At 38.5% G+C, this 27293-nt stretch overlaps 1 protein-coding gene across 2 annotated transcripts in view; it reads left to right on the top strand.

Annotated features, from left to right (window-relative positions):
- ARAP2 (ArfGAP with RhoGAP domain, ankyrin repeat and PH domain 2) overlaps nucleotides 1-26574 on the top strand; it is a 143210-nt gene extending 116636 nt beyond the window's left edge. Inside the window, exons 28-34 of one of the 2 annotated variants that reach the window (XM_065060698.1) lie at nucleotides 12-151; nucleotides 5653-5735; nucleotides 7216-7251; nucleotides 7726-7789; nucleotides 13572-13703; nucleotides 19647-19817; nucleotides 23101-23682. In XM_065060698.1, coding sequence (XP_064916770.1) covers nucleotides 12-151; nucleotides 5653-5735; nucleotides 7216-7251; nucleotides 7726-7789; nucleotides 13572-13703; nucleotides 19647-19817; nucleotides 23101-23454 — 980 coding nt within the window. In that variant the 3' untranslated portion in view covers nucleotides 23455-23682. Of the gene's footprint in view, nucleotides 1-11; nucleotides 152-5652; nucleotides 5736-7215; nucleotides 7252-7725; nucleotides 7790-13571; nucleotides 13704-19646; nucleotides 19818-23100 lie in introns of both variants that reach the window. The other variant, XM_065060699.1, reaches the window with a different exon arrangement.
- Nucleotides 26575-27293: the final 719 nt, after the last annotated feature.

The following is a 27293-nucleotide window of genomic DNA, read 5'->3' as shown; positions in this document are numbered from 1 at the left end:
TTTCTTGATAGAGAAAAATGAGAAAGGTAGTGTGAAAGCAGGCAATCTGAAGTACAAAGAAGAACCGTCAAAACTACTGTCTGGAAACAAATTTCAAGAGCGTTATTTCGTGTTACGGGAAGGAAACTTGCTTCTTTTTAAGGATATGAAGGTACAACAGACAATCTCTTCACCAAACTGTTAAGCACTCGCTTAAGCTTTCTTTGTTTTTTTTTTTTTGTACAAAAAAGAGAAGAAAGGCAAACAAATCAACATTTCTGATATTAAATGACAACTTTTAGAGTCTGGGGTTGAAGTACAAGATTTTTATCTTACTATTTCAGACGCTTTAGTAAACTGAGTTTGTGTCAGTTGTGCGCTTAGCTATTATAATTATGCATTACTATAAGCTTTGAAAAATAAAAATAAACCTATGTTTAGGAATGAACACAGCTTAGGCTGTGACTGAGTTTTTTTAAAACCTATTGTAGAGAGCAGTACTAGTAATATAGAACTTAAATGAGATGCATGCTGGTTTTTTTTTCTTGGTATCTCACACAAAGCCTTTAGAAATTACAAGCAATAGGATTCTTATACCTACAAATGTAATGACAGAAGAGATTATAGGAAGCAATAACTCAATACAGTATCAAAATCTTCCCCTGCTTACCAACAGTTTTCAGATGTATTCTGAGTCCCCTGAAAACTAGTATTGATAATTAGATACATCTCACAATGACAAAGAAGCAAATTTAAGCATACTTAACAGTATGGAAGGTTTAGTGTTAAATATTTTCTGAGAGTTTTCTTTAAAAAGTGGATTTGGGTATATGCAGCTTGTATCAAAGTATGAAACTAATATATATTTTGAACTATGTTTTCATTTAAGTTGTATAAATTCTGTTTTGTTTTGGTTTGTTTTAAAAAGTCTTAAAGTGCTTTTATTGTTGCTGACTGCTGGTTTTGCCCATCCAGTAAATACAGATGTTTACTTACTCACCTTCATAAACTACTTTTTTTAAAAACAGATCCATTGCTCAAGTAAGCTAATGCAAAAGAAATATTGTACTTTCTTGTGATACCGTGGATATAATCTTAATTAGAATGACCCCAGAATGTCAAAAATAGTGTCTCATAATGCAGTGCTAAAACTCAAATTGGCACATATGGGAGAATAAATTAATATGCCCATAAAACCTTAACTAGTATCTTGGGAAGAGTTTATGATAGGAGTGTTGTACTACTTTCCAATCTGCTTTTTTTAGCCAGTCTGATTTATAAAACATTAAATTCCCAACTCAAGTGGAGTTTTGAACAGTGTTATTTTTAAACGGCTTTACATTTTTTTAAAAGCAAATGGAAATACTATTCTGACAAAATAGTGTATATCAGTTTTTGAACATCTCAAAAGGAAACATCTACCACTAATAATCCTGGTTTAATTTTAGTCACATTTAGAAATCAGTAGTAGGAAAGCTTGACATTGCAGATGGGAAGTTGTATTTGATAAGACTGCCTGTACTAATTAATTTATAAATTCTCATTAACAGCAAATTAAGTTTGTATATGCAGGTGGAGTTACATTCTGTTAAGTGTTTTTCTCATTCAAGAGATATTATCATGGAAACTTTTCACTTTTTTAATATTGTATGTGAAATTACAACATTGTGCTAGTTTACTGAAATAGCATACTGCTTTAATATACTGTTATTAAGAGACAAGCTCATGCAGAGACAAATGTCTTCCTTAAAGTGCATTTTTGTGAGTGTACTGTTGTTTAACTAAATAGTGTGTTTTGTAGGGGTGTTTTTTTTCATCCTGGCAGTACTGCTGCTTTGAGCGAAGTTACACAAGAAGACAAACGATACAACTGTTGTGTAGTGTTTTGGTTTTTTAAATGTTTATGGCTTCTCAGATTCTGTCTCTTTTTCCCCACACTGGAGTGTTAGATATTAAAAGCTGTAGAAGGAGAAATTGAAAATCCAGGATCTTATGGAATAACTTTATGTACTAGGATTATAAGATTTGTTTAATAATTTGGTTTGGGGTTTTTTTTCGTTTTGTGTTGGGTTTGTTTGTTTGTTTATTTTCCTAAATAGAAAGCTAAACCACTTGATGTGAAAGTACTAAAGAGGTGTGATTGTGTTCTGTAGTATGATAGCATACGTGAGAACTTCATTGTTTCCTTTCAGCCTTTCATCCTCCAGGTGTGTTCAGTTCTCATACTTACTATGGATATTGTAGGTTGGCTAAAGGTAGTTTATTCAAGAAGGAACAAGGAAGGAAGGAACTTCTGATCGGTAGCTCAACTTGCTGTTCACAGCAGGGCTGGCAACTGAGGTCAGAACAGCTTGCTCAGGGCTTGGTACAGTTAAGTCTTGAAAATCCCCAAGGGTGGAGGTTGCACAAACTCTCTGGGAAGCCTGTTGCAATACATGACTGTCCTCATGGGAAAAAGTTTCTCCTCATATGCAGTAATCTTCTCATGATATGAAGAGCTTCACTTGTTTTTTTTGATAGCTTGCTATAGGTGCTGGGAGGCTGCTGTTTGGTCAGCCTCTTCTCACAGGGCAAGTGTTGCAACCCCAGACAGTTTGGTGCGCTACTGCTTAACTTGCTCCAGAATTTTTTTCTTTTGGGGGCACAAAACTAGGATACAGGACTGCAGATGCAGTCTCACAAGTGCTGAGGAGAGGGATAAAATCACTCTCCTCAGCCTACCAGCTGTGTTTCTGCTAACACAGCCCAGGAGACCTTCTTTGCTGCCAAGGCACACTGCTGGCTTTTGCCCAGCTTGCTATCTTACCAGAACCCTGAAGTCCTTCTCAGCAGACCTGCTCTCCAGTCTGTGTCACTGAAGGGTTTTCTCCCTCCCCACTGCAGAACATGGTATTTATCATTGTTGAATTTTGTAAGATTCCTGTTGGCCCATTTCTTTGTCCTGTATAGGTCCCTCTGGAACTCAGCCCTGCCACCAAGCATACTGATGGGTCCTCTGGGTTGTTGTGCAAACCTGGTGTTTGACTTCTCCAGGTCATTGATGAAAATGTCAAAAAGGACAGGTCCCAGGACCGACCCCTGCAGTACTCCCCTTGTCATAGGTCCACAGTTGGAGTATATCTGATTAACTCCCACCCTCTAAGTCTGATGTCCACCCATGCAGACCATAATGTCCCGACTTGGGTAGGAGAGTATTGTGGGAGACAGTGTGAGAAGCCTAGAAAAGTTGAGGTAAATTACATCCACTATTCCCCAGCATCCACAAGTCCAGTCATTTTATTGCAGAAATCAATCATGTTGGTCATGCTGTGTGTTCTCCAGTAGCACCTTCTCTTCCACATGCTCAGAAACATGCTCCAGAAAACTCATTCCAGGATGATTGATGATGAGGGTGGATGCAATGTTTTTCTTTTTCCAGTTACCAGCAGTTGCCTCTGATCTCTGACATTCCTGAGATGACACAGAGCAGCCTTTCAAGGATGTCAGCCAGTACACTCAGAACCCTTGGATGCAGCCTGTCTGATCCAATGGACTTGCATGACAAATTCTTTCAGGTCTTTCCTGATTCTATCCAGTGCTCCTCTGGTACAGTTGTCATTCTCCTTCTTGAACCCTGTAAGTGTAGAGGCCTAGGAGACTTTGCTGGTGTGACGACTGATGCAAAGAAGACATTGAGTTACCTTAGCTTTACCTGTGTCTGCTGTTGCTAATTCACCCTCCCTGTTCAGTGTTGGGTCTACGTTTTCCTTGTTCATCCTTTTATTACTAATGTACCGGTGTGGAAGCTCTTCCTGTTGCCCTTAATGTCAGTAGCAGATCAAAATTCTAAATGAGTTTTGGCTTTCCTAACACCATGTCTACATGTCCTGGGCAGTGTTTCTCAATTTCTTCCTTCATAGTCTCTCCCTGCTTCCACCTGCTGTATAATGGCTTTGTACACATTGGAGCTCCACCATGAGCTACTTGTTTAACTGGGCTTGTCTCCTGATAAATCTACTTGTTTTCCTGACTGTTGGGATGAACTGTTCTTGGAGAATGCTGTCCTTAAAGACTTACCAGCTTTCCTTAGCTCCTACATACTTCAAAGTTCCATCCTCCCATGGATACCCACCTATCAGTTCCTTGAAAAAGCCAAATGTCGCTCTTCTAATCTCTGTGGTCTTCTCTTGTCTGCTAACTTGTCATCTTTTTCACCCTCAAGGTCTTGAGTTTTACTATTTCATGGTAACTATGGCCAATACTGCACATTATCACATCCCTGACTATTTCTTCCTTGCCTGTGAATAGCAGACTCAGCTGTGCATTGCCCCTTGCTGGCCTCTCCAGTACTGGTGTCAGGAATTTATCCCTGACACCTTCCAAAGACCAGCTGGATTGCTTCTGTCCCACTGTGTTGCCCTTCCAGAAGATACCAGGGAGAGCAAAGCCCTGCTTTCTCCATCCCCTGCTCCAAAGAGCCAGGATCTATTATCCAGAGACTTCCTTGGTTGTTTAAAGGCTTCATCTGCTTTTTTTTTCATCCTGATTGGGTGGCATGAAGCATATGGGTGGGCATCTCTGTTAGATGAGTGGCCAGGTCGCAGAATGCTCGTCCAAAGGACACCAAGTTCAGTCTCCACCACCACCTTAGGACCTGGGAGTCCTGGTGGACAAGTTAACCATGCAAGCAATGTGCCCTTGTGGCCAAGAAGGCCAATGGTATTCTGAGGTGCATTAGAAAGAGTGTGGCCAGCAGGTCAAAAAAGGTGATCCTTCCCCTCTGTGCTTGTGAGACCATGTCTGCAGTACTGCATCCTGTTCTAGGCTCCCCAGTTCAAGAAAGACAATGAACTACTGTAGAGAGTCTAGCAAAGAGCTATGAAGATGTCTAAGGGACTGAAGCATCTTTCTTATAAGAAAAGGCTGAGAGAGCTGGGTCTGTTTAGCCTGGAGAAGGTTGAGAGGGTATCTTATCAGTGCTTATAAATATCTGAAAGGTGTGTGTCAAGAGGATGGCGCCATACTCTTTTCAGTGGTGCCCAACGATAGGGTAAGGGGCAATGGCCACAAATGGAAACACAGCAAGTTCCATCTGAATATGAGGAGAAACTTCTTCTCAGTGAGCGTGCCAGAGCACTGGAACAGGCTACCCAGAGAGGTTGTGGAATCTCCTTCTTTGGAGATAGTAAAAAGCTGCCTGGATGTGTTCTGGGCAACCTGCTCTAGATGTGCATGCTTTAGCAGGTGGGTTGGACTAGATGATCTCCAGAGGTCCCTTCCAACTCCAACCATTCTGTCATTCTGTGAATAACATAGTATTGTCCATCCTGCAGAAGAGCTCCTTTAACAGAGGGCAACCCCACTCCTCATCTTCCTTGACTGTCTCTCTTGAAGAGCTTGCCTCCTTATATAACGGCACTCCAATTTTGTAAATTTTACCACCACATCTTCATTCTTTCAATTATGTTACAGTTTTGTGCCTTCATGTGGACCTCAAGTTCTTAATTAGTCTGCTTCCTATAATAGTGATTGTCAGACTTTGTTAATGGAATAGAAAGAGAGGAAAAAATGTAATGATCTGTTAGAAAAAAAGGGTGCAGCCCATGAAAGAAGTCTAACTGTAAAGATGGCCATGTGGCATTTTTTCTTTTGCACATTCCTGATACAATAATTAGAATCTTATTTTATTTGCAGGCTAGCAAACCTGAAAAAGTGTTGCCTGTGAATTCCATGAAGCTTTATCTTGGAGTGAAAAAGAAAATGAAGCCACCAACAAAGTAAGAATAGAAAAGAAAATAAGTTAAAACGCTGTGTAGCCAGGTACTTGTAGTATCCTCAAGAAAAGGGAACATAAAACATTGTGGAACAAGGAGAAGTCAAGAAGCCAGTTGAACTATGCTGAATTAAATTACCCTCCATAATATTATTTGTTCTGTTTCTATCTCTGTTTTTGTATTCCATGTTAGCTCTTCTCTGCTAGAAAATTACTTTATTGATTGGCTTTTCTTAATCTGAAATGTATTATCTTTACGGATATGTGTGCTGCTATCTCACTTAGTTTTGTAGTATGTGTCCTGCATTTGATTGGTAGACCCACCTTCTTTGCACCAAGAAGAAAGAGACAAGAGAAAACTAACTAGTCATGGCCTTTAATGACAGTCCCTGTTGTTCAGTAAAGGATTTTACTTTTTCTGGAACCTTGCTATTTTGATGTTTCTTCTTCTAGCTGAAGACTACAGTGCCCTTTACAAACATCAGTGACTATGTCTCTGGAAAAGAGTAGTGATAAATGACACCTGTTTTTCTCAGATGTTTCCAGTACTTGTTTGGTCAAAGCTTTGGGGCACTGAGACAATGTACATAGGATCCTATCCTAAGGGGATTCTAAGTTGACTGTAGCCTTTAAACAGATCTGCTTGAACTTTTCCTTTACAGTTGGCACATCAAAACGCCCCAAAAAGGCCTGTAAATCTCAAAGCTTAGTTCTGTTAGAGAAAAAGTTGGTGGTGTCTTTTTTGGTTTTTTGTTTGTTTGTTTTTCTTTTTCTTTTTTTGTTTTGTGGGGGGTTTTTTGTTTGTTTTGTTTTGTGGTGGTTTGTTTGGTTTGTTTTGAGTTAAGCACAGAATGACTAGGACATTAGTCCAAAACAGGCATAAAAAGATTATGTAAATGACTCTTTGCAAATAGGTTCTTTTCTTGCCATTTATTTTAATTCTACTTTCAAAAGCAGATTTTGTAAAGTCTCCTCTGGATCTCCAGGGACGTCTGTTTCTTTCACCTCAGAAGCTTCATAGTGCACCTACTCCCTTTGTTCTAACAATTTTTAAATCTCTGTAGGCTCGTATGATTCCTTCTGCTTCTAGTGCAAGTCTGCCTCTCTTCCCTCTCTGACTTCCACACTGTAGAGGACTCATTGCTGGGCACCATCTTTGCAGTTTTACTTCCCACAGCTTTCAGAAAGTACAGCCACAGCCAAAATGAGGCAAGTAGTCAGCCATCATCTGCAGGGCTTGGCTGTAACCCTTTGCCCAGAACAGAATGTTCTTTACCTTGGAATCAACTGTAAGAAAATGAGCAAAATCCATCATCAAACCCACAATTTCATTCTAGATCTGCAGTAAATATTTAAACTTTTTTTGTTTTTGTTTTGCTTTTTGTTAAAAACACTACATGAAAGTGATGTTTCTCTGCACTTCGAGAAATGTGTCCCTGTCTTGAGTTTCTGGAACTAATTTTTGAAAATGTTATTTGTTTCAGCTGGGGACTCGCATTATTTTCTGAAAAGCACCAGTGGTAGGTAAACGCAAAACACAGGATTGGTTTAACTTCAGTGTTTAACACTTGTTGATCTGTTCAATTTCAAAATAAGAATGTATGACAATTAATGGGCATTATTTTGCTTGCATATTGACTTTTTGCTATGTTTTTCTTAAATAATTAAACAGTCCTAATGCTTTGGTAATCTTTTGGGGTTATGTGTCAGCCTCCCTTCTGTGGACATAAAGCAAACAGTTTTCATAAATTTAGAATGACAGATTTTAAACCTATGTATGTGCTTTAAATGAAGTACATGCCTTGACTTGAAAGTAGGCTAAAGTGATAATTTGAAGTATTTATATTTCCCTGTCTTCTAATGTGAATGTCAATAATAAATATAGACAGCATTCATAAACAAATGTAAGCACTGTTTGAAGCCTATTCTTTAATATGTTTTACTGCAACAGGAGATTTTGTTGTTTTCCTTGTTAATTATATATTGCATTCTAGGTATATATGTTGTGATGGACAAGATGCACAGATGGAGTGGATGATCAGCATTTTTACTGCACAGGTACTAATCTGATCAAAGAAATGTAAATTTTACTACTGCTATGATAATCCCATTAAACAATTATATGTATTTGTTATGGATATATTATATATAAAGTTGCCATGCCATTGAAGTTTCTGGAATACTCAATGTAATAAAACTGCCAAAAGATGGGTCTTAGCCTATGAAGACTATTACTTAAAATGTGATTTCTGTGAAAACAGTGCTTTGACAGTAAGGGAGAAGAATGTTGCATTCTGGCATCTTTTTTTTTTTTCCCCCCCTGCTATGTTGTAGAGAAGTTGGTTAAAGAAAGACAACTCATTTCCTCTGCAGTAAGAAACTCTTCTGGGTGAAATTCTGGCCATTGACCTAAGGGTGTGTCTGTGTGCTACAGTGCGTAAATGCTATTTCTTTACTTACTAGTTTGGATGCTGCGTGCAAAGTAGTTGTGAAAGAAAAGTGTCCTGTTTAAAAACATAGTGGTGTGAACTAGCCCTGTTGAAGAGCTGTGACAATACAGCTGTATTTCTCTGGTGGCCAGATTGGCTTAGTTAACACTGACAGTTCATTGTGTTGGATAGGCATTATCCTAAATTAAGTAATCTTCTGTTTGCTACTAGACTGTGAGGAGGGTGTGCATTTGAGTGCCATATAACACATCCTTGCAAATGGAGTTAATATTTATACAGGAGGAAGTAGGAGTAAGAGAGATGGGAAGAATTCAACCTGACAGGAGACTAAAATGTAGTTTAAGGTTTTGAAAAGATTTTGTGTTTGTGTTAGATTTTTCTTGTCTTTCCCATAATGTTCAAGGAACTTTTGGGAATATCACTGTCAATAAACATCACTAGATATAATATTATCTCTGAGTTTTACGTATTACATAAGGTAGACTAGGCACAAGACTACTGCAATACATACAGGCTTTCTAAAACAGAATCTGACCTTCATGTATTGTAGTGCTAGAAGTATAATGCATGACTCGTAAGGAAGACTTCCAAATATTTTTTGTTTGTTTGTTTTCAGCTCCCTTAACTGAAGTAACTATTGTAGTTTCTATGGAAACAGCCACTGGTCCTGGCATACATCTCATGGGCATAACATGAGCAGTGTCACAACAAATAGGCTCAGAGGTTATTGATATAGGCTACTTAGAAATAACTCATGCAAGCCTGGTAACTATTGAAGTCCTTTTGACATAAAATCACAAGAAGGGTACTCTATTAGGATTCTGATCAGGTAGTGTGGTATGTTGAACATTCCTCTGACAATCTAAATAAAAAACTGAGAGACACTGCTCAGTATTCAGGATATTTTTTCTAATAAAACGTTAAAGAATTTAGTGTGCATTAAGAAAAAATTGCTATGGATTAATACTATTTTCTTAAAAAACTTCATTCCAATGAATAAACAGTACACTGAATTAGCAGTACTAATGAGCTACGTTCAGAGTGTTTTTTGCTTTTGGTTTTTAGAGGGTGTTTTTTTTTTGTGGAATTCATTGTGTTTGTGGTTTTTGCTGGTTTTTTTTTTGTTTTGTGTGTGGTTTTTTGGTCTTTTTTTTAATCAGCATTCTGGACATCAATAAATTTGTTAGTCTTTGAACTACGTGATAAATTAAGTGCTAATGATGCAGATTTGCCGTTTTTGCAGGGAAGTGATTTAGGGTTCTGCTTAGTGCAGAACAGTGTTTAGATTTCTCAAAGAGAAGTATGACTTAAAAGAGATCGGTGGCAGGTTCACTCTGTTATTTACTGCATGGGGGAAATATGGTAAGCCAAATGCTGCTTACCTTCTCTCCAGGTGCCTGTACCTGTTCACAAAACAAACTTTCAGGTGTCTTACAAACTGGAGGTAAAGACGTACTTGTGAAAAATGTGTTCTTTTTAATGAACTCCTTTGTTTATGCATGTGATTTGACAATAGCTGCCTGTCAAAAAGATGAGTCTGTGCTTTAGAACTCCAGAGGCAAACTTTCAGGCAAGGCCTGATGCCCATTGTGGTGCATATTTCAGGATTCTTCTCTGCTTGATAACTGTTTGCTCCGAAGTCTGTATTTTAGAGCTCTGAAGGCAAACTTTGAGGGGAGGCCTGATAACCATTTGCAGAGCAGACTTTCCAGAAACAAAATTCTCAGGAGAAAAAAAAAAAAAAGGAGCTGAATAGTAGGAGGGCTGGCTCAAGCTGGGTACCTGCGCAGAGTATAGAAAACCATGGACTTTTATATCTTTACAGACCGTTCATACTATGATTCAGTCTACTAGCAACATTTCACTTCTTCCTTCTTATTAGATACTTTTCACTGATCTCATATGTGCCTTTGTTTTGTTTAGCTGTGGACATTGTTTATGGTCCATAGCTTTGCAGGTTCTCTTTTGTCTGAATAAATCCTTCTCAGCAAAGTGCAAAGCAGGCCTTATATTGCAAGTGTTCAGCATAATTTGTAGTTGCTTTTGGTAAATATGAGCAGAACTTTACAACTTAAGATTTCAGCAAATCCAGCTTACTAAGTAACATGAAGCAGAGAGTATGTTAAAAATCATTCAACCTTATACTTCTATATGATTCATTATATTTAGTGTGCATTTATGTAAGCTAAATGATTAATATTAAACTTAAATTGGGCTCATCCACTGACCTGTGAGTAATAAAACCATTGCCATACAGCCCACTTATTTAGCAGAGAGAGCTCTGTCATATTTACAGAACAAAGTGGTTGACTTGTAGTCAAATTGCATACAGTAGGAAAAGACTCCCTTCATCCACAACTTATCAGTGTTCAGTGTGCCATTCTGCTTCCTTGTGGATTTCCTAAAAGGAGTTCTTGGCCTGGCTATGGCCCAGGCCATTGCCTCCTCTGGAGCCTGGACCAAACTGCTGCTGGTTTGGCTGGAGGGACTGAGTGCATCCACCACAGCTGTATGGTTCTTATTACAATCTACTGCTTTAAATATACACTGAGCCTTGAGAATGCAGTGACTCATGTTACTAAAACTTACTATAAGATCTCCAAGTATTTTGTATCATGCAGCAGCAGACTATTATTATCACATTATTCCACTTCTAATAAAAAAATGTAAACGTCAACCGAGAATATTTCCAGTTAAATTTTCAAATTGAGGCCATCTTTAGGGAAGATAGGTTGTCTTTTACCTTATCTGTTATCACGGTATTTGAACACCTTTATGTTACAGAGACTGCAGGCTGCACATTTTGTCAGTGGAATAGGTTAGATTACAAATTGAAAAATACTGCAAAGCAGGTTTTGTAGTGTTAAGACATTGACATTTAATGATCCACTGCAATTAGAAGGGAGATAAATCTATGTTATTGTGCTCCTCAGTGCTTGAGCAGAATAAGATTTTATTGGTAATTAATTTCAGGAAGATAGTATTATTATTGTTTGTTTGTTTTTTCCTCTTTTCTGATAATGCTTATTCCTGTAGTATAAACAGAGCAGAGACTATAAATAGCAAAGAGTAGGTACCACTGTAATCTAGTAACAAGAATAGTTTTGATACAGAAAATTAAGATAGTCCAGAGGTTATTAATCTTGTACTTCAAGCTGGTAAATGCTAAGGAGGTTTGCAGGATGACTATTGTTTCCTTAAGTTCAATGCAAAATCTTCCTGAAAAGTATGGCTGAAAGTTGATTCTGGAATTCTATAATAGTTTTGTACAAAATCGCTTAATAGCATCCATAGCATACTGTTGGAAGCAATTAATTGATACGAAGATGGACACAATAATATTCTTCCAGTTCCATTGCCCTTGATCAACTAGAGAGAGGCACATTGCATTACCATGAGGTGAAGTTAAGCAGATAGGTCAAAACTATGAATAAATACATTTATTATGTGGCCTAATATGCTACTAGTATTTCTGATATACTTTCCCAGAATTCTTTTTAAGAAATGCAACAGACACAAATAGGAAATCAGGCTGCTTAGCTGACAGGGATAGTTTCCTTAAGCTTGCTGAAAATTAAGGGAAGCAGTTTCCTTTAGAAGCTGACTTAAAGTTTCTCAGTCACACTCGAAATTGTATCTGTTTCTTGTATCTTGGTCCACAACAAACTGATTTTGGTTGGCAAAACCTGCTCCTTCAGGTAAAACCTTCCCAATGTTTCATTGGAAGAAAGTGTTTTTAATGGTCAATGGGGAGAACTCTTACGACAGACTTTAACATCACCCTGGTCAGCACCATGTGTGAGAATTTTTTACTCCATAAATATGTGAATCTATAGAAATACTTTTTCTAAATTTGGAATTGGAGCTTCTGATTTCTAGATTGCTATTCTAACTCTATAATTCTATTTTCTTTTATTTTTTTTTTTTTTTTTAATACAAATGCTGTTTTTACTTGCAGACCATCTGCAAGTATGATCACAGCTTCACAACTGTGGAGTTTTGTATACAGTCTTGAAGAGCCTTCCTGCTTCATGGATGTGGAAGACTGAATACCATTTAAAAAAATAAAGGACACTGAAGATACTGATATCTGTGATTACAGATTTGGACAGTGTCACAGAATTGTTTAGGTTGGAAGGACCTCTGGGGAACATCTAGTCAAATTCCTTTCTTCAAAGCCTAGAGCAGGTTGCTCAGGGCTGTGTCGCGTCAGGTTTGAATAACTGGAGACTCCACAACCGCTGTGGGCAGATCGTTCCAGTGTTTAACCACTCTCACAGTAAAAAATGTTGTTTTTTCTTATATTTAGATGGAAATTTCTTGCTTCCTGTTTATTGTAACTGATGCTTTAGATTAGTATCTTGCCAATATTTACATGAAGCATTCTCAGCTTTCATGAGGGTTCTTTTGCAGTTCTTGTCTTGCCAGTTTTCCTTTGGAGTTGTTCTCATTTCCCTTTGTGTGCTCGTTTCCCTTCGTGCACTCATCTCCAAGCTTTAGAAACTGTTCTTCTGTAGGCCTTGTACATCTTCATTGATTCACAGAATCTCATGTTGAAGCTTTTTTTAGGAAAATCCTTTTCTATTACCTTGTCCTCAGAGCTATGTTTCTGGTTACCGTTAACAACACCAGAGGATTCTGAGCTATAAGCACATGTACTCAGATTTTGATTTGCTAATGGAAGTTCATTATACACCTCTTACAGAAAGCGCTCTTAACCTTGTATTTCAAATACTCAGTTAACATGTTTGTTTGTTTGTTTTCCTTCCCACTTATTTTTTTTACTCAAAGTGAAACTGCACACTTTGGAGTTCTCCCCAAAACTGACCTGTTTGAGTAGACCTAAAGCAAAGCCTGTTATTGAAGCCAGATCTGCTTATTTGTAGATTATGATTTTAGAGCATTCAGAATGTCAAACCATTTCTTTTTTGGATAACACGTGTTGTTGCAATTATTTTCTCCTAAATTATTAATATAAATTTTGAAACACTTTTTTTTGAAAATTGCAGTAATTCTATTTCAGAAACTTTTTCTGGGACTTCTGGAAGCATGCTTATGTGAAATTTTGAAACTGTGACTCAGGTCAATGTGTTTGTCTAGATCGATGATATTTTCTTTTCTTAGAAAATAATTGGAATAATAACACGGAGGGAAGATGGTCAATACATGAAATTGTATAGAGACATTTTGGTTCTGTTCACTCGATAGTGTCCAGCACTTAGAAAATATTAGTGTAATTTCAAGCACCATAGTGTTTTCCCCTCTTCTTCAACAGCAGGAGGGCATAGTGTTGTACAGTAGGTAGCTTTTTCTATAAGTTTTACATACTAAAGAATATTGTGTATTTATATAATTGAACATCAAAAATAAGGAATCCTTTTGTTTTTCAGCATGCAGATATATGGCCACCTGCTGGAAAAGCAAGAAAACAGTCTATAACTAAAAGTCCAAAGGTTGGAGGCTTACCACTCATTCCCATTCAACAGGAGAAGAACACTTGCAAAATCAGAGCGAGTACAGAAGTAAGTAGGGTTTAAACTTGATCTAGAGTTTCTAACCACAGTACTGTACTTTTAAATAGTCCAGTAATACTGACCTTTCTAGGGACAGATAAATATAAAATGTAGATGCTTTTATGCAATTTTCATTGTTTTATTATTAAAGGAACAGTTATGACAATTTAATGTAAAAAAACATTGTGACCTAAACTTGTGTCACCTCTTTGGCTGTTGAGTAAATCAATAGTGGATTTTGTGTGTGTGTGTTTGAGGATTTTTGAACAATTGACTGTTCATTAGAAGTAAATAGGACTTTTAGCTGGAAATATGATGCACATTATTACAGTGCGTGTGATTAGTTTTATTTTAATAAGGTACTTGAAAACTGTTCTGCATGGGTATTCCACTATATCTTCTGTATGAAATAACTGCACGGTTTTAGTTATCTGCTCTGTGAATGTCATGGAAAAGCTCAGATGGAGCTGACTGTGATACATTTAAGTTGTAATATTATTAGTCTCAATGAAGAACAAGAGGATTTAGTTACAACTCTTTGCAGAGACTGAGCTGTGTCGCTACATTACGCGCACTAACGATATATCTCAACCTTACCATATTAGCTTGAGATGAATTTCTGGTATCTATACAGAGATACTGATGCCTCTGGGGAGGACTTATTTGCCTTACTTCCAGCTGAGAAGTGGTGGTAGTAGAGGTGCTGTTCTGTTTGGGAAAAATAGTGGTAACTAAACTGAATGCAGCAGAGAATAAGTGTTGAAACAGAACATCTTGGTCCTTTGACTGTATGCAGTGTTGTTTCTTGTATATTTTAGAGGATTTTGAAGGGAGGTAGATAATATGGTTTGTGTTTGTCACGGAGGGACTCCAAAAATAGTTTTAGGCAGACAACCAAGTCCAAAACACTTTTATTCTGTCTGGAAAAGTCCGGCAAAACAACCAATTAGAAGCAGGGTTTACACAATTAGTTAGCACTCCAGTAACATAAAATACAGGTTCGGATATCAGTTGAGGAAATTATTGGGGTACAGCAAATAAGAATAATAGAGATCCACAGCATGCATACCCGCACTTACAAAAAAACAATACCAGAGCCATCCCTGGCTCCAGGATACTACACTTGCTCATCTGGCGAGGAAATCACTTGCTTATCTTAGCAAGGAATTACTTAATACACTCACTTATCTGGTGAGGAAATATACTTGCATGTCTCCGGCAAGGACCTACACTGGCTTATGCAGCGAGGAAAATATCTAGTAAGTTATCACTCACCCACACGCAGAGATGAGGCAGTCCCAGTCCTGGCAGGTTACCTTAGGTGGTGTCCCAGTCCCAGGAGGGTTCTCGACAGCAGCAGGCCCGTGGCTCGGAGAGGACCACACAAAGGGGATCCTCGGCGGGGACCCTGTTTTTATAGTCTTGTCAGATCTGGCTGTGGGCATTCCAGGAGCTTCTCAGCTTCTCTACACCCCTCCACTCTGGCTATGGACGCCCAGAAGCTTCCCGACTTCTCGGTGCCTCTACCCTGTCCTGGCTAACGGCAAACAAAAGGAGCTGTTAACTGCCCCACTGAAGGAGAGGGGGGATGTGTTGTTGAAGAGAGGGATGTGCATGCATCTTCCATATCGACGAAAAGGCAGGAGAGGAGGGGATGTGCAATTGCCGCAGTGTTACCACCACTTACAGAGACAGTGGTTCAGACACAGATTGGCAAAGCTGGCTCAGTTCCATAGCAAACCAAAAGCGAAGGCAGAATTAGTGCTTTATCTAAACGGCAACTCTGTCTTTCTCCTGTGACACTTTCTTCCAGCCTTTCTGCTCTGCCTTACTGCATAACAGTGTAAATGCAATTATGGTTTTCTGATTTTGTTTAATTTCTCATTTCACTTTAACCTTCTCTCAGAAAGTATTTTTGCAATTCTTTGATAATTTCCTTCTAATGTTTGCATTTTTAAACTTTTTTTGATGAAAGTAAGTAATTCAGAAAGCTTCATAACCCTTAGAAATTTCTCCTACCTATCCTTTATGCAGGTACAGTTGAGATCTCTAATGCATTCTTTGAGATGGCTACAAATTCAGACATTCTAGGATAAAGGGGTTTATTAGACTTTGAGCTTCATGATTTTAAATCCCTAATACCTTGTAGTACTAGACTTAATTTTTATTGTTATTTTTGTTGATAATGTGTTTCATTAGGAAGGACTGTAACATTTTGTACCCTGCAACATAGGAGAGGTCTGCATTTAAACTTAAAAGTAGAGGATCACAGCCTTTATTTATGCCATGACTAGATCTAGAGAAGTTTTATGTAACGAGTATTTGTATACTTACTTTAGGAAGGTTATTTTCCATTACATAATTGTGTTAAAAACTAATACTTTTTTTTCTTTTTTTTTTTTTTTTTTTCATGGAAACCTAAAACTTTAATGAACAATAAAACAGTGCTGGGAAGTAAATATATGATATGTTTTTTTAAGGAGAAATATCGTACAGCAGTGTAGTCAGTAAAGCAATAGGTATCCATTGGAGACTATGCCTTCATTCTTTCCATATATTTTTCGTACTTCTCCAACAAGCAAAGATATCTCCATTTTTAAGCATTAGAGTGTAATAAGGGAAGTCAGCATTTTCTGAAAGGTGATGGTTTATGAAAAATGGATATCTGATTACAGATCAATGCATAAACTTGTAGTGGAAATGTTATCAAAGTTATCTTCATATAAGCAGGAAAAGAGACTTGAAAATTTTACAAACAGTGAAGAAAGTGGCATCTTTAATGTGAAGACAAAAGGAGGGGGGGAAAAAAAAAAAAAAGATGAGAAAAAAACCCAAACAATCAAACCAAAAAAACACACAAAAAAACAAACCCAAACAGCAAAAACACACGTGAAAAACAAAACAAAACACAAAAACAACAAAGAACAAACAACTCAAAATATCTGCAAACCAACAAGTTTGTTATTAATGTTCTATGCTAAGAAGTCTATATTGAATGTCTACTTTATTTCCCATTATTGGAAGTAATTTTATTGTGTCCTAATGAGAGAAATATGTAATACAGAAAGTTTGGAAACACTGTATAACTTCTAATAACAAATATAATCAAACTGTTTCCATTATTTCTGCACCACTTGTTGCATACATGGATCATGCATGAGAAATATGCATATTTCTCATACAGAATCATTTAACTTAAATAGAAATACATTACTGTATGTCTACAGTAAGTGTGTGATTTTATTTCAAAATATGGGAAGACTGAGAAATTACCAGAAACTTTTTCTTTCAAACTGTAGTCAAAAATCATATTGACATAATAGGTTATACCTGTGTAGTGTTTTGAAAGGAACAGTATGTCACAGTGATAATGAAGGATGCAGATAGATAGGGTTGCTCTATATTTTCTTGCTGGTTATGTGCAGAAAAAGGAAAAATGTAGTTAGTTGTACATAATATTATAATCATTTTTTCATCAATTATTTTATTAAGGGGCTGAAATTTAGAGTCAAACGTCTGTTTCTAACATGAAATTGTTGCTTTTTACATTAGGGGTTCTTGGGAGAAAAGTGTGGAGTCCAGCAGTGTAATTTATAGTATGTAACTAACAGTGGATCAAATGCTAAGAAATAATATTATAAAGAAATTTGAGCTGGCAGCTTTTTTCACACATCATAACGATAAGTTATTTTTGAGGGAAGATGTTTATAACTGTAACTGTTAGTTCCCTAATTAGAACAACAGAATTTCACTGTCAGTTGAATATTCTTACAATGCAAATGTCTGGAATTTAGGATTCCTGTATATACTGAATCTACTTTAAAAGCTAAAAATGTTGAGTAGTAGTCTGTGTTAAGGGCCTACATACCAATATTTAAGACTTTTTCAGATGAGTAGGCAGTCTTTAAATTTAATCTGTCCTGTATTTGATCTCTTCCTACTCTTGCTATGCCCAGTTTAAAATGGGAACTATACTGACTTCGGAAGTGTAGTTGGAGTTTTTCTTCTCAAAAGATGCAAAATTGGAACTTGATGTAAAAATTTCTGTAAATAGAAGAATTTTGCTCCTGACTGAATTTCACTAATAATTCTTAGTTTGCTGGGCAACAGTGCGTAGCTTGGAATGTGTTACTATGTTTTCTGAAAGATACTGCATGAAATTTACATTCCATATTTTACATGCAGATTTTCACAGATGGTCTCTTTGTTATTATTTCATTGATTGAACATGAGTCACTGGTGATAATCTCCCTGTTTTCTTGTTCACGCAATAACATTATTTTAAATGGAAAATTAGAGCTTTTTAAAATATTTGGCAAAACAGAATTCCCCACATTCATGAGTCATTGGGACACTTCCTCGGTGGCCCTCAACTTTTTTCCACTGGGTATAGCTGAACATGTTAAATATTAAGATGCTTCTTGCTGGCTTAGATGATAGCAGGAGATTCTAAACTGGTAGCAGTTGTTACTGAGGGCAGTAGAATTTAAAGGAGTCTTCAGGCAAGCTAAAATATGCTCTATAGCACGCACCAGTGGTAGCCCATGCAGCAGTATTAACTCTTGCATGCATTGTTGTTCTGGGACTGTTGTGTGTGGGGTTTTTGTTTGCTTTGTTTTGTTTTTTACTTGTGTTTTTGTTTGTTTGGTTGTTTTTTTTGGACATGTGATGGCCACTGGTGCTTCATTATTAATGAGTAGTTTTCATTCTCGGTGAATGCAAATAGAAATACCAGCCTCCTTAATGCTAAAAGTGGTATCAATAAAATAACCCCTCTATCTGCTCTTTTAAAAATTGTGATTTATGTCACCCAAATGTTTGTTTCTTGTATTATTGAACAGATGCTAGCTCAGGTGAAATTTCAAGAGACTGCACAACTTTAGACATTGTTTTATAGCTTCGATCTCTTTAATGTAAACTCATTTAATATTTATTATTTTTCTTCCTCCACAGCACCTAATTTGCTGCATCAACACTCATTTTTTGTAATGGGCTTATGTTTGCTGTCCTCATCAAGAAAGAAATGTCACTTTAAATATAAAGGCAAATAAGAATGGCAGAGGAATTTATTGTATTATGTCTGCTCAGTTGGTGTGGCAGCAGGCAGATCATTCGTTTTGTGAAAGAACCTTATAGTTCTTGAAGAAAATAAGGTCTTGGAATTCTTTAGTGTATGACATCTTTGTTGACTACGAGAACGTACTCAAAGCTGAGGGAGACATTAGGCCTTTTTGTCTTTCCTATGTGCCACTTGTTCAGTTCGGCTGGATTTTTATGGAGTTACTCATCCATAGCACATGAGCAAGTTGTCAAATAGAATCTTGATACCTCATTAAATACCTCTTGATACCTCATTGAATCTTGATACCTCATTAAAGCAAATGTGAAAAAATATTCAAACACCTAGAGAAGAGCTAGTTGAGATACATCTAGATGAGTGTTACAGTTAGGATCAGGAGTGCACTTTAGGAGCAAATCTTACAGTTGTTCCCATTTACTGTGTTCTGCTTTGTATTGTGGGTTGGTTCTGGAGCATGTGAATTAGGATTGCTTTCAGATGAAACTGAAGTTGAAGGTGTTCTGCAAGAGCATATCTAATGCACTGCAGCCAAAAAATAGGCCTTCTACCAGGAAGAGAAAGCTAAAGCAAAAAACAAAACAAAACGCAGCCCTGGAATAGTGTTAGTGTGGATGTCAGGTCCCTGCCCAACTCTCCAGTCTGTCCAGGTCTCACTGGATGGCAGCACAGCCTTCTAGCGTGTCAGCCACTCCTCCCAGCTTGCTGTCATCTGCAAACTTGCTGATAGTGCACTTTATTCCCTCATCCAAGTAATTGATGAATATATTGAATAATACAGGCCCCAGTACTGACCCTTGAGGCACTCCACTAGATACAGGCCTCCAACTAGACTCTGCCCCATTGACCACTACTCTCTGGCTTCTTCCCTTCAGCCAGTTCGCAGTCCACCTCACTACCTGATCATCCAGACCGCACTCCCTCAGTTCAGCTGTAAGGATGCTGTGGGAGACTGTGTCAGATGCCTTACTGAAGTCAAGGTGAACCACATCCACCACCCTGGCATCAGCCATCGACATCGTTATGTCCTTATAAAAGGCTATGAGGTTGGTCAAGCATGACTTCCCCTTGGTGAAGCCATGTTAACTGCCCCTAATGACCCTCTTATCCTTGATATGCCTTGAGATGGTACCAAGGATAAATAATTCCATCAGTTTCCCAGGGATGGAGGTGAGGATTTGCTTTCCTCCAGTCCTCAGGCACCTCTCCCATTTCCCAAGACTTGGCAAAGATGATGGAGAGTGGTCCAGCAATGACCTCAGCCAGCTCCCTCAGCACCCATGGGTGCATCGCATCCAGACCCATGGATTTATGGATGTCCAGATTGCCTAGTTGCTCCCTAATCCAGTCCTCATCAACTGAGGCAAACTCCTCCATTGTCCTGACTTCCTCTGGGGCCTCAGCAATATGGGGCTCCTCAGGACAGCCTCGGGCAAAGTAGACTGAGACAAAGAAGGCATTCAGTAACTATGCTTTGTCTGTATCTTCTGTCACCAGGGCACCCACCTCGTTCATCAGTGGGCCTACATTGCTTCTGGTGTTAGTTTTATCTGCCACGCATTTGGAAAAGCTCCTTCTGTTGTCCTTGACCCCTCTCGCCAGGTTTAATTCTAAGGAGACCTTATCTTTCCTAGTTGCCTCCCTACACCCTTTGACAACAGCCTTATATTCTTCCCAGGTGGCCAGCCTCTCCTTCCACGATCTATAAACTCTCCTCTTCCACTTGAGCTTACCCAGCAGCTCCCTGTTTAACCACGTGGGTCTCCTGGCTCCCTTCCTTGACTTCCTACATGTCGGGATGCTCTGATCATGTGCCTGTTAGAAGCAGTCCCTGAATGCTAACCAACTATCTTGGGACCCTTTATCTTCAAGCAGCCTTGCCCATGGGATTTCCCCTAGCAATTGTTTGAAAAGGCCAAAGTTTGCCCTGCTGAAGTCCAGGGTTGCAATTCTGCTTGCTATTCTGTTCCTGCCACACAAGATCCTGAACTCCACCATTTCATGGTCACTAGAACCAAGGCAGCCCTCAACCTTTATCGCTTCAACCAGACCCTCCTTGTTAGTGAGGATGAGATCCAGCAGCACACCTCTCCTAGTTGGCTCCTCCACCCTTTGCATCAAAAAGTTACCGTCAAGGCACTGGAGGAACCTCCTAGACTGCAGCTGGCTGGCTGAGTAGTCCTTCCAGCAAACATCAGGGAAGTTAAAATCCCCCACCACAACCAGGGCCTGTGACTGTGAGGCTGCTCTCAGCTGTGTGTAGAAGGCCTCATCAGCTTCCTCACCCTGATCTGGTGGCCTGAAATAGACACCCACAACAGTATCACCCCTGCCAGCCTGCCCCTTAATTCTCACCCATAGACTCTCAACTCGTCCCTCATCCATGCCTGGATAATACTCAATTTGTTGTAGTTGCTCTCTCACGTAAAGAGCAACTTCACCATCACGCCTGGCTGCCCTGTCTTTCCTGAAAAGGACATAGCCATCCATGGCCACATTCCAGTCATGTGAGCTGTCCCACCTTGTCTCCGTAATTGCCACCAGGTCATAATCTCCTGCCTGAATACAGGTTTCTAACTCCTCCTGCTTATTCCCTGTGCCATACGCATTGCTGTACAGGCATTTCAGGGAGCGAGCTGAGCACACTGATTTCACCCTAGGGGTATGGGAGGCCACCCAGTCTTCGTTAACTCTAGGGTGCTGCCCCACTGATGCAAGGCCAGCTTCCACCCCATCCCACTTCATATCTGGTTTAAAGCTCTCCAAATGAGCCCTGCTAATTCCTGTCCCAGCATCCTTTTGCCCCTGTGAGATAAACCTTTCCCATGTATCACTGTTTGGACTGGTGTCTTGTAAAACCAGCCGTTGTCAAAGCACCCAAAGCCCTGCCTGTAGCACCAGTCTTGTGGCCTATTGTTTAGGGACTGAATTTTTCTATTCCATCCCACATCATCACCCAAAACTGGAAGGAGGGAAGAGAAAAATCACTTGAGCGCCAGACTCTTTTACCATCCGTCCCAAGGCATTGAAATGTTTCTTCGTTCCTGTCAGACTGCGGGATGCAGCTTCCTGTCTGGAAGATTAGCAGTGGGTAGTAGTCTGTTGGGTGCACCAGGTTGGGGAGCATCCTGGTGATGTCCCTGATCCGGGCTCCAGGTAGACTGCACACTTCCCTACAATGAGGGTCAACTCTGCAGACTGGGCCCTCTGTCCCTCTCAGAAAGGAATCGCCTACTACAATGACCCTTCTTTCTTTCTTTCTATGTAAGGTGATCTTGAAGTGTGGAGTCAACTGCCTCTTTCTATGTGACCTTGTAGGCGGGTCTTGCACCACATCCTCACCTACCTCTTCTTCAAGATCCAGGGCCTCACACCTATTATGGAGGGGCACCTGGGGAAGCAACGCAGGTCTGCAGGGGGGTTGCCTGCGGCACCAAACTGGAACCTGCTTCCAACCCTCATCATCTTTTTGGTGCCCTACCTCTGCCCGACAGCGACAGGGCAGAGGCTGTCTCAGGTCTTCCTCTTCTGCCTGATAGGGCAGGGGGTCCATCACATTTTGGGGGGTATCCCCCTGTAGCCTGTCGGAATGGCACGCCAGGGAGTTACTCCACCAGTCGATCTCCTTTTCACACTCCCTGATGGACCTCAGCATCTCAACCTCCTCCTTAAGTTTTGTGACCATGCTGAGCAGATCTTGCACCTGCTCACACCTCACACAGGTGGGATGCTGGCCATCCTCTGCCTGCAGCAGCAGGCTCTGGCACTCCCTGCAGCCAGAGACCTGAACAGCGTGGTTTGAGTCACTACAGTCTTCTTGACTTTATCAAGGAATACTGAACAGCTGCTGAGAATGTTTGTGTGATCATGTAAAATTATCTTTCATACTTTCATGTAGCTCAGACATTAAGTTAGCAAAATTGCAAAATTCTGAGTTGTATTTCTTCAGCTTAAGAATTCTGAGTTTTTAAGAGTATATGGGTTTTCTGTAAAACATGAAAAACTTGAAAACTTAGTCTGCTGTGGTAGAATGATAAAACAAATTGTGAGCATGAAAATTAATGACTTTATTGTCATGGTACATTTAATTAAAAGATTTATGGAATTTTTATGGAAGTATCACTAATAGAGAAAATATGTCCACTAAAAATGCTTACTAAGTGTTAATAGCACAAATTGTTGGAATTTAAAACTATTAACTGTGCTGTTTCAGCTCAAGTTAAATTGATTTTTCTTTTAAACTTATGTGAAACTAATGAGCAAAAATTGCAGTCTAAATATTTAATATTATGTTAATGTGAATGATCTTCTCTTTGCTTGTTTGCTCAGAATATAGCACTGCAGTCTGGGAAATCAAAATTTGGTGAGCATCGTGAAAATGACTTTCTGGAAGACAGAAAAAACTTGAAAGAAAGAGCATCTATTGTGGCACAATGTTTGGAACGGAAGGAGGAGAAAGTGCGAAATCATGCAAAAGCACATCGGAGCTTGATTTCTGTTGAGCATGTAGGTGCAGGGATGACTGACCTACACCAAAGATCACACAGGGCACAGAAGAAAAAGAAGAACAAAACAAACAAAACTACTTTGGAATTAGACAACAAATTGCCATCAAATGTGATTCAGGAACTAAATACAGTGCTTCAGAAGAACAGAGCACTTCATGATAAAACTTCCAGCTGATATCCTGTGTCTGACGCTAATATATATAATATATATGTAATATTCCCTGGACAAAAGTAGTGGTTTTTTGATGTTTGTAGTTTGTACAGTGCAGAGGAATTAGGATTTGTTTATATGCAGCTGTTGATTTTGTATATGTGTATGCCACATTATAATTTAAGATTGAACAGGGAGAACTAAATATATAAAACCCCTAAAATTTGGAAGTTTTCCTGTGCAGTGCAATGACACCAGGGTTTTGTCTATTACTTTTTTGTTGCAGATTTTCTTTGATATAAGAATTCTAAGCTCTATCAAAAGCTTTTGCTCTGCTTATATTCTGTACTATCTTTTAAGTACTGGAAAGATAACTTTTAGAAAGGCAGACAAGATATCTACTGAAATTCATACAGTTGGCCAGCAATATTTTTAATTGTCTAACACTATAAAAATGAGTAATATCTGCTTTGAAAAGTGATTTTTGCATGTTGTGGGGGTTTTTTTGTTTTGTTTTAATTTAAGAATAAAATTAGTATTTGCTTCCATAGATTTGTGGTCTGACAGAATGGCATGTGAAATAATCAAAACGGAGAGGAATGTAGTAGTTAAGACAATGTATTAGTTCTGACATCTCAAAACTGTGTCTATATGGTGTACATCTGATTATGACATCTAAGCAATGAGAGAGAATGCTGAGGATGACAAAAGTAAGTCTTCAAAGCAACATCTAATTTAAAAGGGTATATGATTTGGAAGAGTAGCATCATTTCTTTTTGCTCAACAGGCCTTGGTTAGCTCAGGCTGACAAAGGCAGACTGTTCTGTCACTGTTTGGATAGAGCTTGCTTGGTGCTGACAAAGTTGCTGGCATCTGATGAATATGTAATAGGCACATGAAAAATTAATTTCCTTAACAAAAATGGTCCATGCACAAGCATATCTATCAGAAGGGTGCTAACTTGGTTAAGAAGTGCCAGTTATTAAATGGGTGAGCAGATTAACCCTTCCCTTTACCATGAGGAACAAGGTGAAGAGTATGCTGTTTGCGGGGGCTAGGAAATGCTTGTGCTACAACTGTCACACGGATCTTCTTCGGTGTGTGAGGAGAGGTCCCAAGGTTGAGACAGCCTCACCTCATTTGCTGCATTCTGAGTATGTAGGTGGCAGTTCCTGAAGACACGTGATGTACTACCCTGCAGCTTTTTTAGTTTTTAAGCCCCGAGTTGCTTAGATTCAAAAATCAGGATCTGGCTTCAAAATACCTGTGTGAGCAACTAAATCAGTTGTTTTGTGGATCTCACTTTCACTTGTCCTGTGGGATTGCCTCCTTCCTCTCTTATGGCATATCTCAATTTTTACTGTGTGCCGTAACAGCTGGATGGGCAGAAGTCACTGCTGTGCTGAGGCTGTTTCCAGTGTTGCAGGTGCTGCCTGGTTAAGCAGTAGAACCAACAGAGCAGAGAGCTAATGAGCTCACATGGCACCTTTGCTTCAGGGGAGGCATTAATAACGGCATCTGCTTTGTTTTGCGGCTGTCACTTTTGTGGTCTGATTAGCCACTCTGCCACAGATTTTCACCAGCCTTTTAAGAACTTACTGATGCTTTTAGCGTTCCTCAAGTTTTATTGGAATTGGCCAGACCTCATAGGTTAGAAGAGAGAATTTTAAACTTTTAAAACTTTGAATAAAATAAATGGTTTATTGAAAATTGTTTTAAATAGTATCTTAATTCCTTAAAATTTCAGAGGAAAAATTAAATTTAATCAGCATGAATGAAATTTGATTTTTATTAATGGATAGTTTTGAGGCTGCTTTACGTTACTGAGTTTCTTCCCGTAGAGAAGCAGTATGCTCGCTTATCCTCTCTTCTATTTTTGGTAGTCACAGGTGCCGTAACATTTCTCACATCATTTACTTCTATTCTTGATTGCATTGAGCAGCTTAATTGGAAAAATAATTTCTTTGATCAAAGAAATCAGACAAATGACTCAAATAATGTATCTGGCAACTCTGCTAAGAAGTACAAGGAAAATGAGATCAAACTCAAATATTTTGTCATGTTTTGTATTTATTCGTCTGGAATGTAGCCCTGACAAAGCAACCTTAGTCTTTCAGATTTTGCACTTACCATATCTGACCAGTTGTTAAATCTGAAACAAGTGTGTAGATTTTAGTTTTCCCAGTGTACTATTGACTGTTTTGCTACTTTTAATTTGTAATTGAGCCTCTTCTAATCATTGAGGCCCTGGCTTAAGAAAGCATATAAACCTGAACTTAAATTGTATTGACTAAAACTGGTGCTTAATGTTAATAAGCACATTCTTAATTGCTGATTTGAATCGGGACCTAGTGCTATCAAGAGAAATTTCTGGCTGAGGCTGGACCTGAATATACTGTTTACAGTTGTACTTTTATTTGCAGATATTTTTCAGTGTTGAGTAATGGTTGCTGTATTGTTTATCTCTTTACTGGGTTCTTAAAAATGACATTTACCTCTGCTGAAAGCCTTGTGCATCATTTAAGCCTCTACACTAATGGAACAAATGGAGCAATGGAAGGATTTTGTGCATTGAAGTATGTCTGTGAAGAAATGTTTTGTGTTTTTATTGGATCTAAGGACTACAGAAACATTTGTTCTATTTCAAAAGCATATCGCAGATAAAGTATCTGTATGGCTGTTTTTAAAAGGCCCTAAATATCAAGAAGAAAATATTTTTTACTAAAATATGTTTAAATTTGGGTTTGTATGTGTATATACACATTCACTCTGTACGTGTGTGTGCATACAGTTATGTGCACACCCACAGAAATACATTGAATGGTGACAGTGTTAACCCAAGGAAAACAGAAACTAAATTTTCAATGCATTCTTTCAAATAGGTATCAAAGTTTTGGACAAATTATCTGATATATCATTGTTGCACTACAGATTTCAGACTGATTTAAGACCTGAAGAACAAATGCTTTATTGCAGTACTTTAATGGCTACTGATCTTTTATTCTTCCTCTGTTATGTTATGGAATGGTAAAGGAAGAGTAATTTTCAGACAATAAATGGTAATTATTTTAATAAATGCTATTTCTCTAAAACAGGCAGTGGATTTTTTCAGAAAAAAAAATTCAATAAAAATGTTTACAAAAATATCTGTGTCTTTCCGTATTGAATAGCCCAGTGTTTACTTTCTGATCAGCAAAATTAAATTAAATGAGAGACAGGTATTTTATATATGGCTTATTAATGTGGGAAGACTAGGATTAAAAAATTTCAGTAAATTTCAGGTTCATCATTACCTTGTTAGACTTTTGCAGTGAATGTAGGTGTAAAGCTGACATGTAAGCCTGATTTATGCTAATTGTTTTAACATAATGCCTGATTTCTATTTGTGTGTTTTTTCTCACATTTATCAGGATGGGGGAAGGAAACACACCAAACCTGAATTAAAATACAATCTGGAATCTGTTTTATATTTTCCTTTAGTTGAGCTGATTATTGGCTACCATATTGGCATTTTTCTTTGAAACAGATCTTTTTCCGAGATACTATTTTGGGCTACCAGTTCAAAAGAGTAGTTAGCACAGTTTTTGTCCCCCAGCAGAGACTGTGTTAGTGTGTGATTAGTTGAACGAGATGAGATCTACAGAGTAAGCTGATGCAGAGCTTACTTTTACTGTGTGACTCAGGTTGGGATGCAATTTCTACATTTTAAGGTTTTGCAAATGCTATCCAAGAATCTGTCCAGCAGGGGAAGGATTTCCCCAAAGATTTCCGATTTCTTCAGTTAACTGGGAGGGCTTGGCCATGTCATTGATATTTTTTTTTATTTTTTTTTTTTTTTTCTTCATTGTGAGGAGCTCTGGGCT

This window comes from Columba livia, chromosome 4 (genome assembly GCF_036013475.1).
Source record: "Columba livia isolate bColLiv1 breed racing homer chromosome 4, bColLiv1.pat.W.v2, whole genome shotgun sequence".
Lineage (NCBI taxonomy): Eukaryota > Metazoa > Chordata > Aves > Columbiformes > Columbidae > Columba > Columba livia.
Note: the sequence above shows the minus strand (reverse complement) of the source record. Positions and strands in the feature narration are given on the sequence as shown.